Source organism: Arachis hypogaea, chromosome 12 (genome assembly GCF_003086295.3).
Source record: "Arachis hypogaea cultivar Tifrunner chromosome 12, arahy.Tifrunner.gnm2.J5K5, whole genome shotgun sequence".
Taxonomy (NCBI): domain Eukaryota; kingdom Viridiplantae; phylum Streptophyta; class Magnoliopsida; order Fabales; family Fabaceae; genus Arachis; species Arachis hypogaea.
In genome coordinates, this window is record NC_092047.1 from 117,133,535 (window position 1) to 117,148,921 (window position 15,387).

Here is a 15,387-nt window from a genome sequence, read left to right on the forward strand (position 1 = left end):
AACAATATTGGACTTTTAACCCAACCAATATCTGTAATCATTTATTTGCCCAAAATCAAACTAAGCTCAACACTTTTGTTTTACAACATTCTTGGTAATTACATAGCTTGATTTGTTACTTTTAAAGCCTTCACATACATTTTATATACACATATGTCGGCATAGTGAAATACACAAGAATCTGTTTAATACTTAGATAGCATCGATCATGTACAAGCCTTTCAATTAATTTTTTACCCACATTCCTAAGTTCATGATTTATGCACAGACGTCCTTGCAAATAATTACACTTCACAGGATTAGCCCAAGGTTTCTATAAGTTACTCATTCTATTCAAGAGACACTACCAGTAAAAGTTGCGCATTTGTGCATACATGATTTACATTTGTTAATCAAAGGAAAAGGATCAAGTTTGATGCTTGAAAGAGGAAAGGCAAGGCTTAATTTGGAGTCCCATATATGGCAAAAGGGAATTTTACTCAAGCTAAGTGATATCAGTTGCTACCATCATCATCATGCATGAGATAAAGAGGTTATGGGAAAGAGGAGAGATCGATACAGAGAAGCCAAAAATAGAAAGAGAAGAAGGAAAAGATGAAACATACGAGGCTAGGGGATAGCTATTTATCTCTTCGACATTTGAAATTCAAGATGTTTTAATAATGGATGCTCATTAATAATACAGCAAGTTTGGGTTGAGTGGGTTTTGAAATTCTTATAGGAACAATGTTAGTAGTACCCAATAACCCACCTTATCAACTAATAAAACTTAGTTGTGAATTAGTTAATCATGCAATAGACCTTCAAATTTCTGGTGTGGTAGTTGTGAATCAAGTAATAGACCTTCAAATTTGATCATGTTTCTATGATCATAAAGAAGGTGGTCAGCCGTACAATGAACTTGTTTTCAACAGAAAGCATACACACAATATGAATAAACGCACCATATATTTACCATACAACATGGATTCTCTCCATACAACATGGATTCTCTTCACCAATTTGAACAATTTCCAGCTTGAAACTGTACCATCATCACCCAGATGTCATTGAATTCAGCTTCTTTTCATACATTTTGGCACGTCGAAGAGCGTCCAAGGCTTCAGCTTGTTTTCCTGAACGTTTCAAATTAACCGCCTTTCTTTTTTCATCTTTGATTCTTTCTTCTAACTGAATTCTTTCTTGGTTAGAGTTTTCACCTTTAGTGACATTGGATTTCACAGGCTCTTGTCTCTCCGGGCCTCTTGATGCAACATTAGCATCTTCAATTCCAATAGCTTTCAGAGCAGATAAGAGTTGAGGATCAAGAAAATCCTCAACAGTCACATCTTCGGCTGCATCTGGTTTATTGGCATCATGGGCTGCCAACTCCTCCAACTGGGTTTCGATCGCCTTTGCCTTTTCAAACTCGGCTTCTGCTTCCTCTGTGCGGCCTTCCCTCCGTAGTTTTAGGGCTTGGCGTTTGTGCCCCAGGGACTCCTGTTGCAGCTTGAACCGATCACGGCTACTCAATGGTTTTGAAGCAACACTTGTTGACTCTTGCTTCGCGGCAACACTTGTTGACTCTTGCTTCTTTACAGCATGAGATGCATCAGGAACATTGTTTGCAGAAGAAGTAATTGGCTGCGCACTTCCATCCTCCAAACTCTTCTCTAACAGCTTGGCCTGCCGGAGTTCTTCTTTAGCTTCTGCAAGTTTCCCTTCTCTTTTCAAAGTAACTGCCTTCCTTTTATGAGCTAAAATATCTTGATGTAGGTGGTCCATGGAAGCATAATTCTGAGCAGCATTTAACTTGCTAATGTTAGGTTTTTCATTTGTGCCAGTCAATTCTCTTTTCGTGGTAACACTGTTTTTGAGTTGCTGATCTTGGCTGAGATTTTCCGAGGAGTCCAAATGAATAGGATTACTTGTTTGAGATGAACTTGTTGAACCATCACTAGTAAGTCTATCTATTGAATGCATGGAGTGGCCAGCTGAAGTGCTATTATCAGTTGTTTGTGCTGTGTTCATCTTTTCTGCAAGATTTTCCCTTGAAGCACTCACCTTGGCTGATAATGAATCCTTATTTTCGATTGGCTGAGAGGGAGGAAGCACTGAATTACCTGACTCCCTTAAGAATGGAATATTTGTATCTGAACCTTTATCCACTTCAACAGTTGATCTTAAACTCTCAGGTTTTTCCTGTAAGTCAGATGATTCAGGCATTACTGATTTTTCATCCTCCATTTGAGCTTCCAGACTCTTGGTCATTCTTAAAACTTCCTCAGCTTCTTCTATTTCTCCTTGGCGCCTTAAAGCAAGAGCCTTCCTTTTCAATGCTAAAAGTTCTCTTTGAATCTCACCCTTACTCCTAGAAGCTTTAGCAGGAATACCTGAAGACGAATTGTGTATATATAGTTCCTTTTTAGCTGGCTCTTTTTTTACAGTCACAGGTTCAAATTCATCCTTCCACCCCAGATTGACGAGCATGGAATTCAAGGCGGGGTCACGCATATCCTCTTCCGAAACAAGAGTATTGCTTTCTTCATCAATTGCAGATTCAACTGGAGGATTTAAGATTTCATGTGTCATCATAGTAGCCTCAACCCGTGCTTCATTTTTTGGTGCTTCCAACTCTGAAAGCTCTGTTTCCAATGCTTTAGCCATGCTTAGCACTTCCTCTGCATCTTCAGCTTTCCCTTCACGCCTGAGAGCAAGGGCCTTTTTCTTTAATCCCAAGAGCTCCCTCTGGATTTGACCCTTATTTTTTCTTGGTGCTCTAGAATTCTTAGTTAAAGAAGCATCACTGACAGGCAGAGAATGATCATTTTCTTTCTTCAAAAGCTTGCTTGGAGAACTAGAAGGTTCATTACTGTCATCATTCCAACCCAAGTCCTTAAGGAGTGAAAGATAGGCTGGATCAGACATATCTTGATCTGTCACATCATCTTCACTTCCTTCCTCAACTTGCATATTTCTATGAATATCAGAATGCTTTCTTGATGTATGCAAGACATTGTCTGTGGTACTACTTATCTGAGGTGCTTTGAGATTTGAAGCCTTGTCCAACTCTGTCAGCTGACGCTCAAGATCAGCCCCCTTTCGCATTTCTTCCTCTGCTTCGTTCAGTTTTCCTTCCCTTCTCAAGGTAAGAGCCTTCTTTTTCGAGCTCAAAAGCTCTCTCTGAATCATCAGTCGGCTTTTTGATGCCATTTTTGAAGCAGAAGTATTAGTGGCATTAGTATTTCTCTCATCAAATTGAATGGAGTCTGATCCATTACCCGTAATGTCAGAACTCATATTTTTCTGAACAGCAGTGGACTTTTCAAATATGGTGCTGTCTTCCGACTCAAAGCCCCTTTCTAATAACTTCGCCTTTTTTAAGGATGCCATTGCTTCTTCAGTATTACCTGCCCGCTTCTGATTAAGAGCTTCTCTTTTCAAATATTGAATTTCACTAAGCACTGCTTCTTTGTCAATGGTTTGGGACTTTATGAATGTTTGTTCAGGTTCAGTCCAACCTATTGATTCCAAAGCAACAGCTAATTCAGGGTCCATCATATCCTCTTCAGTCACTTCAAAATTAGCACCAAGATCATCAGAAATATGAATAAGGCCATCAAGATCAAAACCTTTCCCATGATCATGCAGATTTGAACCTTCTTTTTCATTATCCATGCTACGGATAAGCGCTGATAGTTCATCATCAGAATCTTCAGCTTCAGCTAGGAGTTCCTGTTCTTCCAGCTGCTTTTCAAGAATTTTAGCTCTTTTTAATTCCTCTTTCGCCTCTGCAAGCCTACCCTCACGCTTCAACGTAAGAGCCTTTTTTTTCAGAGCAACAACCTCAGTCTTGTCAATTCTGCTGCCCTTTTCTTCACCAGTCTTCGGACGGACTTCTCCAATGATTGATGACAGTTCACCCTCCAAACTCAAGCTTGCTGGCTTTCTATCTTCACTATGTAGATCCATATCAGACCAACCCAGCTCTCTAAGTTCAGACATAAGATCATCCTTTTCTTTACCCTCATGAGGAAGTGACTTTGTTTTACTGCCAACCTCTTCTGGACTACCTTTGTTATGCATGTCAGACAAGTTTCCAGAAGATAACATCTTCTTACGGTTCTTCCTTAACTGAATTTCCAAAGAATCAGCCTGCCTCTCAAGTTCCTTTCCTCTCTTAAAAGATCTCAAGGCCTCCTCAGATTTCCCTTCTCCTTTCAGAATTTTGTACTTCCTTTTTTCCTCCAATGCTTGCTGACGTAACTCATCAGGAGTGGTGGATCCAACATCAATGCCCAGAATATCAGGCTTATCATTTGAGACAAATTGTTGTATTTCGCTGTCATCAGAATTGGAAAATCCCTTAGCACTTGAAGATGATGCAGTGCCACTTGATTTTTGACTGCTGGGAGCTTTTTCCTCTCTACCAGAACCAAGAATCTGGCTTAAAACTTCATCCTCATCTCTAGAAGTTGATTTCACGTTCCCTGGATGAATTGAAGTGAATATTTGAAAATATGGAACTGAAGTGATAAAGAAAGAAAGAACATAATTGACAGAGTACAACTCCAGGGTAAACTAGTACACATACAAAAGATTTTGTTTTTCAAAAAAAAGGAGAGAGAAAAGAAAAACACCTCTTCCCAGTCTGCGTCCCTGTCTCAACTCAAACCGTGCTGCCTCTTCTAGCTTCTTACATGGTTCACAAATACGTACAGGGGAATCACCTTGTCCACGTAAAACCATTCTTTGCTGGGTACAACTGTTGCAAAACAAGCCCCCACACCTTCTACAATGATGCTGAAACATGAAAGAAAACTGCCTATTAAATTTTGGACAATTATTGCTAACATAGTTCCAATAAGACTCTTATAAGCAAACATGGAGAAGCATATTCCGGCATATGAATCCCATTTTTCAATTTCCACAGAAGACCAAAATACTGACTTAACCCATCTCATTGTGTTTATTGAGACCAAAATTCCATTTGACTATAACAGAAACATTGAATTACCCATCTCATTGAAAATACAGATGCAATGCAGAAGGGAAGTGGTACCAAAAGATCAAAACACAACCACATGACATAGACAGATGTTCTTTTCTACATTTACATAAATGAGTAGGAAGTAAATTCGCACGTATTCTCCCAATGGGAAAATGAGCAAACGAACTACTCTTGTATTCATGGATCAATGAGAAAAGCACAGCATTTTACTGTAGTTTTGACAGTTGGAAATATTGTAATGCAAAGCCAATAAGTTGAGATAGTCATTTAGTTAGGATCAACTAAGAAGCAATCTAACACATAATTATACACATACAACAATATCTCTTATAAGCATGGCATTTACATACAATTAAACCATGTAATTGAAAATTCAGTCAGCTTAACCGGATTATCCCAGAAAAATCACTGACGACTAATTTTCAAATCACTTTTAACTTAATGGGAACTAACTATCCGTGAACGTAACAACATCAATGACAAAATTTCAATCGATCATGAAAAATCATGGGCTTTCTCCCTAAAAGCAAAAGTTTCAACATTTGCTCATAGAAGAAGAAAAGAATGAACAATCGGATCATGAATAATATGAAACAGAACCCAAGAGAATACAATAAAATAAAAAGAAGAAGAACCTTGCGATTGATGAAGGTGAACTGAGAGGAACATCCCTGGCAGTGTGAGGAATCGACGACCCAAGTATTCCCTCGCAGCGAAGGCTTTGGCGGCAACCCGATCTTCTCCAACATGTTGCTCCCTTTCTTTTGTGAAGAGAAAAAAGGATGGGGAAAGATAATTAGTCTGGTTTCGTGGGAGAGAGAAAAACGATGAAATCGGTGAAGAAGAAGAAGAAGAAGAAGAAGAAGTAGAAGAAAAGTGGCGATGGTTGCAAGCTGCCGATCCCGAAACGCGTACGTGACTCCGGTTCTTGTACGCCGGGTTTAGCCAGTTTCACATACGCGTTCAATACTACGTCGTCGTTTTGCTTTTATTCATTTTTCAGATTAAATCAATTTTTGGTTCCGGAAAGTATTATTGTGATTTTTTATCATGCTAGGCCAAATATTTTTAAACTATTTTCATGTGTAATGAATAAGAAAATTAATTATTTTGCTAATAAATTTTGTTATGAAGCATGCACCTAACAATTTTATATCACATTTGATTATATCAAATACTATTATATAGATAAAAATAATTAACTTACACATTCATTGTTTATATATAACAAAAGGATCAATGTAGAGATTGATCTTAAGTCAGAACATGTGAGTGGAGTAACATACATGCCTTTATAGTTGGAAGAATAATTCCCAAGTATTTCTTCGAACATATACTGCTGGACCAGTTCAGGATACTCCACAATAATATGAATAAGGATGATGGTGGTACTTGAAATATTTGTAGGTGTTTTTTTTCCTCTTGTTTGTTCTAATCTTCAAATTTATGCATTACATTTCCCTCATTTATATTCATTTCATCAGAATGATATATTATCTTATTTGTTAGGAAGCATCAAACAATGTTGTATTCTCGATTTAAAGGGTCCTACTTTCATATAAAATGAACTGCAAGTTTCCTTTCTCACTATTACCCTATAAAGCTAGAAGCATAAAATCTTTCTTTCCAATGTACTTTTGAGTTTTAAAATCTAAATTTTGCTGAGCAGGTCACTGATTTTGGGCTTTCCAGACCTCATGCTTCGATTGTCCGAGGAACTTTTGGATATCTAGATCCGGAGTATATGTCTACAAGAACCTTCACTGAGAAGAGTGAAGTTTATAGTTTTGGTATGCTACTCTTTGAGCTTATTACTGGCAGGAATCCACAGCAAGGTCTCATGGAATATGTAAAACTCTTTGATAGTTTGATGTTATGAACTTGGAAAGTATGAAAGTTAACCATGAATTAATCCATATTTTAGTAAAGTAATTAACCATGAACTAATCCATCACAAACACAGTAGGAAATTGACAGTAATAAGCCTACTGTTTCCTTGATTTAGGTTATTGTTTAAATTAATACATCACACTGGACTTCAAGAAATGGCTAGTTATTACATAACAAGCGTAAAGCATGCTGAAGGCATTGGATTTATCAAGATCTAGTTCTTGAGGGCACCCTTAGTCTTTAAGTATTCCACAGTCTGATCATAAATTTCTTCAACTCCATACTTGAAACTGAAGCCTTCTTTGATAAGCTTCTCAGAAGAGACGATTAACTTTGTTTTGGAGGGGCAATCATTGAATCTGCAATTACAAAATTGAAAATGAGTTGAAAACGGTATACATAATAAAGGCTTCACATAAAAGTGCAATATGAAATCAACAAAACATGATTCTCAAAAATTCACACCAAATTTCAGAATTAGAAGCTTACTCAGTTGGAACTTTATACTGAGGGTACCGTTTGTTAAGAAACTTAGCAAGCTCAGGAACACTAGTGTTGTGGCCACAGCAAATGTATCTACCAGAAGCTGATTCCTTCTCTGCCACAAATATATGTGCCCGGCAAATATCCTCCACATGAGTTATGGATATTGAACCTGACAGCATCTGCATTCCTTTCAAACCATTTATGAGGAAATCGTTGCCTGCAGGGTTTCAAAGAATACCATTCTTGAAACATGAACGAACTCAATTATTATTAGGAGTATTTGTAATGTTTTTTGAACCTGTTATAAGGCATGTGGGAAGGCCAACACTAGATGGGATATCTGGGGTGAGAGAAGGACCAACTGTGAGGGCAGGTATGACAGTGATGAGATTAATGTGATTCTCTTCAGCAAATTTCCATGCAGCCTTCTCAGCTAGTGTTTTGGATGCTGGATATCCCTGAACATTTGGATTACCAACTTCACTTTTAGTATCTATCATCATTCAATAATATAGTTTGGTTTCTATATACATTACCCAAGTAGGTGGCTTTGCAGTGTTCAAGAATTCAATATCAGTCCAGTTGGTTTCATCCATGACCAAACCTGTCCCATTGAGTTGGTTTATAGTCACTGCAGCTGCCGATGATGTCAGGATTACTCTTTTAACTTGTTTTGCTTTTGAACATGCTTTCAACACATTCAGGACACCTTTTATTGCTGGCTTTATCATGTCATTCTGCAACATGTCACTCTTTTTTAATTCAATCACTCATTCACACGTTTAAAAGTATCTAATTTCAATGTAAAATACCTCAGGGTCTTCAGAAGCAAAGTTCACAGGGGTAGCAAGTTGGAAGACTAGTTCACAACCTGCTATTGGGGCATCAAAATCTTCTTCCACTGTTAACTCTGCTCTAAATATCTTCAACTCTCCCACACTTTTTAGTGCCAATAGGTGAGATATTTTCTTAAGATTATCTGCACACAAATTTTGTTCAATTCAATAGAATAAAATGGTAACTTTAATACATTTTTAAAATTTATTGGAATAACCTGTTGATGAAACGTATTATTAGAATGCATGGTAGAGAGTGAATAGGCCAACCTGGGTTTCTAACAGTGGTGTTGACGGCATAACCTTTCTCAAGCAACTGCTTTATGAGCAAAGAAGCCACAAAACCAGTTCCACCAATGACGCATGCCTTCTTCTTATTCTCCATTTGGTTCTCGATGCTAGCCATGTTCAAAGATGTAATGGGATAATGGAGAGTTATACATACTTGTTTGCTCCTTAAATAATACGGTGTTTCATTTCCATCAGTTACTTGAGCACGTGACCAACGCATCAACAACAAGTCCTATGAAACTAGCTGAACAAATCTATCAATTTAGTAAGAGAGATATATATTAGAATATCAAAATCAGGAAAATATTAAAGAGGATTAAAAAAAAAATCAATGTAATTTATTAGGATATTATTTCATAACGAGCGTACTCTTGATCTTTATATTAGTAAGAATCTTGTAATCACAGATAAAAAATATGAATAATAAAAATAATACTTTTCTAAACCTCTTTGATATTTGTCTGATTTTGTTTCCTAATTATGATATTCTAATAATATATTCATTAAAGTTATTTAACCTTCATATATTCATTTCAATATTTTTAATTATCAATTCCCACCTCACCTTACAGACTCACATGATTCATCTACTATTCTAACATCTAACGTTTCACCTGCACAAGCATATAACAATAGCTAAAGGTGGGGAGAATTCTCATCCTCTATATATATATTGCTATAATTTTTATGATAAAGATATTACACTTTATTTTTAAGATTGTTATACACCTTATTTAACATTTGAAAATTTAACATTTATTTTTTTATTATATGATATAATTAAAAAATTATTAAATTTATTTTATCTTAATTATCCTATAATTAATGTAGTCTTTATTGAACTTAATAATTCATGTGGGACTCGGTAACGCTGTATTCCCATGGAGAATGGAGATGTATAAGAACGTTTTCCAATCATGAAAATTGAAGGTGCATAATATGGGTTGAGAAGCACGTTTTGGCTCCGTGTATTGCCATCTTTTTTTTTTCATGGTATTTCACTATTTCTCGATATGATAGGTTAAGAATTAATTCGCGGTGAATCTGAACATTTACTTAAATCGACGAGTGAACTGATGTTTAACAATATAATAACCGAATTTAGATTTTGAGCACTTATTATTCATGGCTGTTGGCTTTTGTGACCTAAATCTAATCACTAAGTTCTAAGTGCTTCCACAATGTTAGTGGAAATATACACAAAATTTCACTGGATTTCTCATGCGATGTGAGGCACCTAACTAATTTAAATGTGAGAGAATGGTAGTTAGGTAGTTTGATTAAAATTTTTCCCCTGTAATTTACTGCAAATGTCCAATGCTTTAAATTTCTTTAGTTAATCAATCAACATTTCCATGCTCCATCAGATAATGCTTTTTCTGCTCCCTTTTTACCAGCTGATCTACTAAAAACTATATATAGAAATTAGAATAGATGTCAAAATCTATGGCTATATTGGCTTACTTCTTAGCCAAAAAAGACGGTGACATCTTCCTCATTTTCATGTGACAGCTAATGGAACATGAATTAGGAAATCTGCTATGCTGGGGTTTCAAATAAACCACTTAAGATTTAGCAATCCAGCAGTACATTCAATATCAGAAACGAGGCATTCAACTAACGATGGGAATCATGAGAAGTTGAGAACTAAAAGCCATAGCAACTTCCAGAAAAGAAAATAACATCGTTGGAAACTATTTTTGCCTAGTCCACTGAGTGTAAAGTTCACTCTGTTAAGAAGCAATAAATATTACCAAGAACTCGCTCTTTAGCATTAATCAAAACATAATTTTTCTTGGTACTTGAAAGCATATTCTGTCTCTGAATCACTGGCCAAATTGAATGATATCTTTATTTGCACTATTTGGGTTCAATCATCATTCTCATCTAGTAAATGCCCGTAAATTTTGTTCCAACGCTCTGAAGCTTCTTCTGGTGTGCGGAAAGTCCAAATGTGAGGCTTTGAACTCTCACGAGCTTCCAGAATTTCCTGCACAAAGTAATTCATCTTATTACCAGAGCTGAAAGCTTATTTTGATCCTGCAACTTGTGCAATGCAACAATGAAAAAGCATGAACATGAATGAGGCCATTCCATAGCATACACATACCACATGAAGATTGCAAGCAATAGACAAACAATGCAAAGAGGAAGAATACCAAAAAAAGATCATTTGAAAAACATAGCTATAAGCATTCTCAGACTCCTCATAAATTATAATCAAGCTGCAGAAGAACTACCCCTCACATAGCATTGATATCTGCCTTCACTTTTCCATTACTGCCAACTCTAGCATAGGATTGATCATGAAATCGAATTCGGTTCTAACTCTAACTATGTAGGCAGCATGACAGCAAAAAAATTGCAAAATCTAATGTATCACTTAACATAATCAGAGATTTGGGACCTGAGAATAGTAAAACAGATTTGAGGAAATCAACACAAAGAAAATGTTTCCATCATCTATAAAATTAAATATTCATCCAATTACAGAGCACAACACACGAAACCAGAAAGGATGAGGAGGCAACCAACCTGGACCTCGGATTCCCTCTTCGTCTTGAGATTTAAGCAATCAAACATGGCTTTCCATTGCTTGGAACAATTATCAAGAACACCAACCCTGTAATATTGCTGCATCTGATGAACGGGGGCTGCGCGTATTCAAACAAAAGTAAAAACGGTGATAAAAATTCAAATTTGATTAGTAGTATTTAGCTAACCAGATTGAGAAAATAGGGTTAAAGACAGTAACGGAAGAGGGATGAATGGAATTACAATAGCAGAACCAGAGAGCATCGAAGCAAGCGGAGCACTTCAATTCGCGCTTAACAGTAGAGCCGCGTGGATATTCCTTCTCTTCCGCCTTAGACATAACAATCTGAGATAAAGTCAATATTTCTTTGACAGTTGCCAAATTTTGGAGCTATGATTATGAATTGATTGCTGAAAACCGAACAAAAATATAGAAGCAATGAAATAATGAACCCCCGTCAGCAATGTAGAAACCAAACCTGTGGATTTTCGGAGCAGGAGGAACGACGATGAGGGGAAAATGGGGAAGTGAGGTGGAGCTTAAAGATTTCTTAAGTGCTTCGGCGTTGCCCTCTCTTTTCAACGGAGACCAGAAGATCGTGCCTGGCGGAGCACGCAGTAGCTACGGCGGTTCCTATCTTTCTCTTTTTTTTGGATAATGGGTATAGGATTTGGGCCCCTTTGCTGGATTGGGCCAGTCAACGGGGAGCTGGCCGAATAGTAGTTGACCATAAGAAAAGGGACTTGATACTCGTCATCATCCAATTAAATTCAATGCAGAAACTAACTTAAGATTGGTTGAGTCCGTTTAATCTCGCAAGTTTGAATTTTACTTTATACATGCAGCAATTTATTGATTAATGACTGATCTTAAATGAAGTTCAGATTCATGACTGGATTGGTCCTTGGCTTAAAAAAAACCGTGGGCAACCAAATAAAAAATTCAATGCAGAAATCTGGGGAATTATTAAGGTTCTCAGCATGGCTTGGACAATCAGCAGGACAGCAGCCCCATAGAAATTCACTATGATGTAACTTGGTTTGTCACTTTCGTTTCTCTTTTTTTTTCTCTTTTTGTTTCTGTTTGGGCTTCGGCCCCCTATGTCACCAAAAATGCATCTTTTTTTGTCTGTTTTTTATATTCTCTCCATGTGTGTTGAACTATTGATGTGGCAACTTTATTGCCAAGAAGATTAAGATAACCGAGAGATGGATTAATTATATAAGTTTTAGTAAAGTTATAGTATAGTAATAGACTACCGTATTATCCAATTCATAAAATGACCATAAATGATTAAATTATATAAAAGGCCTTCACAGTTTACAGTTTACAGTTAACAGTTAAAAATATCATTTTTTTTTATATATAACACGAAGTTTAAATACTACACTCCCAAACCAGTAATCACTTTATGTTTTTTTTTTCCTCCCTTAAAACTAAACTCATTACAGGGTTTCTCAACTACTTCAAAGATATACTGAAATTTTAATTGTTTATATGCAATTCAAAGTACTTATTTTATTATTCTAGGAATTTATTTATTTTTAGTTAGTTTGTTATTTTTATGAGTATGCTTCAAAATCGCTTGATACAAAATAATGCAGGATCCAAAATCTGGTTGAACGGTTGACGATATAATTCAAGATTTGACAACTATAATTTTTGGTACTAAGGACGTTCTTAAATTAGGCAGATTAGAACAATCAACAAAAAGGAAACAATCAAGGGATAGCTTCATTATACAAGGTCTGTAATCTGTATGCATTTGTGCTCACAATAACCAAGATAAATACTATGTATACATATAACACAATGATTATACCTGAGTATGTTTCCATTTCATGTCACCTAACACAATCTCCACCAAAAATAATATTCAAATCACAAATGTCAAAGATGTTTCAGTTTACCCTTGGCAACAGAAGCCTTAAGATGCTGCATATGACATGAAGCTTTCTCAGGTCCTGTCAACCCAGAGCAAATGTCACTGGCTCCTAATGTGACAGCAAAGTAAAGATAAACACTACAAAGGAGAACTAGTAGAACAAGAGCTGACAAGAGGAACCGGTGCCTCTCCATGAGTGTTGACCAACTTCCCAGTTCATTCTTTGTGAAGGGCCTCCTGAAAGATGGTGACCTCATCGGAGCTTGCCAGAAGCTGCATGTCATGTCAAACATTTGTAGTTTGTAAATATCCAATACACACATATCTTTGGCTTCACAGAAAATATAATGAAATGATTCATTTTTATTTCTATTCTTTTGGGGCTTTGAGAAATGACATCAGAATCACATTCCACTCAAAACTTGAGTTCGGAAAATGTAGTGAATTGTCTTCTTGACTTGGCCTTAAATAAAGAACAACGGGATGTTCATGCAACTAAATATGAAAGCATCCATAGCTCAATAAAAGCCATGAATCACACTCATTTCATTGGTGTACATCAAGCAAGATGATAGGAAAATTGAAAAGCCTAAAACTACACAATTTCAATCTCTAGTGAATTACAATCAGTTCTCAAGATATCAATGCATGAGACCGCTGAAAGTAGATTCAACTAGTTACACATCCATCGCTTTGGAAATTCAAAATATTTAAGAATTGGAGAAATCCGCATATGTTGAATAATGTCAAATGGCAACCAAACTGGAAACAGCAGCTTTCAAGTTCAACCACAATGGAAAACAATATGGTAAAAGTAGTCTATAAATTTCATGCTAGAATAAATAAAATAAACAACGATAGCAACATCAATTGTCATAAAACAGAGAGCCTCAGCAAAATATATTTTGTCATTAGACTCTAGAAGAAAATAGACTCCTCCAGATTTTTCACCAGATGACATAGGCCACCCTGAAGTTTAACAAAATCGAAAATAATATTTCCACATTAACATAATAATAGTGCAACCCCTAAAAACCACTGGAACATTCTTTTCAGTGATACTTCAGCAATGTAATGACTCAAGAACCAAGAAAAGAAGACAATTTTCCCTCTTGCAAAACTGGTTCCTTTTCTAAATATATAGAATAGAAGGTAAACCATTTTTCCCACTCAGAAAAACATGTTCAAATATTATATATGATTATATGAATTGTTATAAAGCAAATATGCTGCAGAAGTAGCTTATAATTTATCACAATTTTCCTGTTTCACTTCTATTGTTGGAACCCTGATCCTGAATTGTATCAACCACTATAATAAGTTGATAGATACAACACAGCTGTGATCACAAGAAGTCAAAAGTGGGAATATAATTCATAAGAGAATTGTTGATTGCAAATTGCAATAATAGCACCTAATCAAAAGTGTAACTACTCTTAAACTCATCATACAATGCCAGTAGGCTTGCAATGGAACAACATAGATCTCACTATGACACTATCTATAATTCTATACCAAATGGCAATATCATTTTTTACCTATTTTCTTATCCTAGCAAGATCAATGAAATAGCCACGGCAGGAAAACAGATACACAATCCAAGGACCAATACTGTTGATAAACAAAAACCATCCACTCTCAACCAAGGTCACACCAATGAGAATAATAGTTCCTTCGCAAAATTCAGGATGAGAATATTAATTAATTTAAGCCCACAAATTGAATCTACCGAAACCCTACCCCGTTTTAGTTGCAAATTAATATGCAAATGCAACATCAGATCTGAAAATTCAAGCAGTGAATACTAAGGCAGTATCGAAACATGAATTAAAAGTCTCATCTAAGCAAAAGTTACTCCACGCTCATACAACAAAATGTTTTTTTGTTAAAATTTTCCGGGTAACATATACGTATACACAACAAAATCCGAGACTAGAGATAATCCAAGACACAAAGCAAAGCGAATCAAAACCAAAACCGTAGATGAAAACACAGATCGAATAAAAGGGAAAAGGAGAAAAGGCGTTACCGTGAAAATGGAAGGGCGTGCTTGATTTAAATTGAACTGAAGGGGAAGAATAGGGCGTGATGCAATTCGCGATGAAGAGCACGTAGCTCAGCAGCATAAACTAGAAGAAGATTAGAAAAATAATAACGGAAATGTATTTATTGTTATGTTAGGTGAGAAAGCATGAGATCCATCAATGTCAAAACTGATGCACACAGTCTAATATGCCGCGGGGATAGACAACGATTCGTCGCAACTTGCAACTTTAATGCAAACACAAAAGAAAACTTCTTTAAATCCTGTGGTTGCAACCTTCCCCGACTCTTCTGTTCTTGGCCTGTATTTTCTTCTTAATATTTTTTACGTCACAAGGCTTTAAATAAAATTTTTCTACTTATAAAATTAGGAATTTGTGATTTTTATTTTCAATCCTTAAAAAAAATTATGGTGTTGATTCAAATAAAT

General features: G+C 36.1%; 4 protein-coding genes across 4 annotated transcripts; all 4 read right to left on the bottom strand.

Annotated features, from left to right (window-relative positions):
* Positions 1 to 780: 780 nt before the first annotated feature.
* LOC112728649 (uncharacterized) lies at positions 781 to 6,001 on the bottom strand. Its single transcript, XM_025778876.3, has 3 exons — positions 5,626 to 6,001; positions 4,620 to 4,782; positions 781 to 4,469 (listed from the first exon to the last, which is right to left on the bottom strand). Exons 1-3 carry the CDS (start codon positions 5,737 to 5,739, stop codon positions 1,036 to 1,038), a joined length of 3,711 nt encoding a protein of 1,236 aa, XP_025634661.1. The 5' UTR covers positions 5,740 to 6,001; the 3' UTR covers positions 781 to 1,035.
* Positions 6,002 to 6,941: 940 nt separating this feature from the next.
* LOC112728650 (anthocyanidin reductase ((2S)-flavan-3-ol-forming)) lies at positions 6,942 to 8,743 on the bottom strand. The gene is made up of 6 exons (XM_025778877.3): positions 8,473 to 8,743; positions 8,179 to 8,345; positions 7,903 to 8,103; positions 7,665 to 7,824; positions 7,370 to 7,583; positions 6,942 to 7,239 (listed from the first exon to the last, which is right to left on the bottom strand). Exons 1-6 carry the CDS (start codon positions 8,711 to 8,713, stop codon positions 7,095 to 7,097), a joined length of 1,128 nt encoding a protein of 375 aa, XP_025634662.2. The 5' UTR covers positions 8,714 to 8,743; the 3' UTR covers positions 6,942 to 7,094.
* A 1,277-nt stretch (positions 8,744 to 10,020) lies between these two features.
* On the bottom strand, positions 10,021 to 11,769 carry LOC112728652 (uncharacterized). Its single transcript, XM_025778879.3, has 4 exons — positions 11,508 to 11,769; positions 11,272 to 11,374; positions 11,029 to 11,147; positions 10,021 to 10,483 (listed from the first exon to the last, which is right to left on the bottom strand). Exons 2-4 carry the CDS (start codon positions 11,366 to 11,368, stop codon positions 10,364 to 10,366), a joined length of 336 nt encoding a protein of 111 aa, XP_025634664.1. The 5' UTR covers positions 11,369 to 11,374; positions 11,508 to 11,769; the 3' UTR covers positions 10,021 to 10,363.
* Positions 11,770 to 12,742: 973 nt separating this feature from the next.
* Positions 12,743 to 15,170, bottom strand: LOC112728653 (uncharacterized). The gene is made up of 2 exons (XM_025778880.3): positions 14,944 to 15,170; positions 12,743 to 13,187 (listed from the first exon to the last, which is right to left on the bottom strand). Exon 2 carries the CDS (start codon positions 13,169 to 13,171, stop codon positions 12,920 to 12,922), a length of 252 nt encoding a protein of 83 aa, XP_025634665.1. The 5' UTR covers positions 13,172 to 13,187; positions 14,944 to 15,170; the 3' UTR covers positions 12,743 to 12,919.
* Between the last annotated feature and the right edge of the window lie 217 nt (positions 15,171 to 15,387).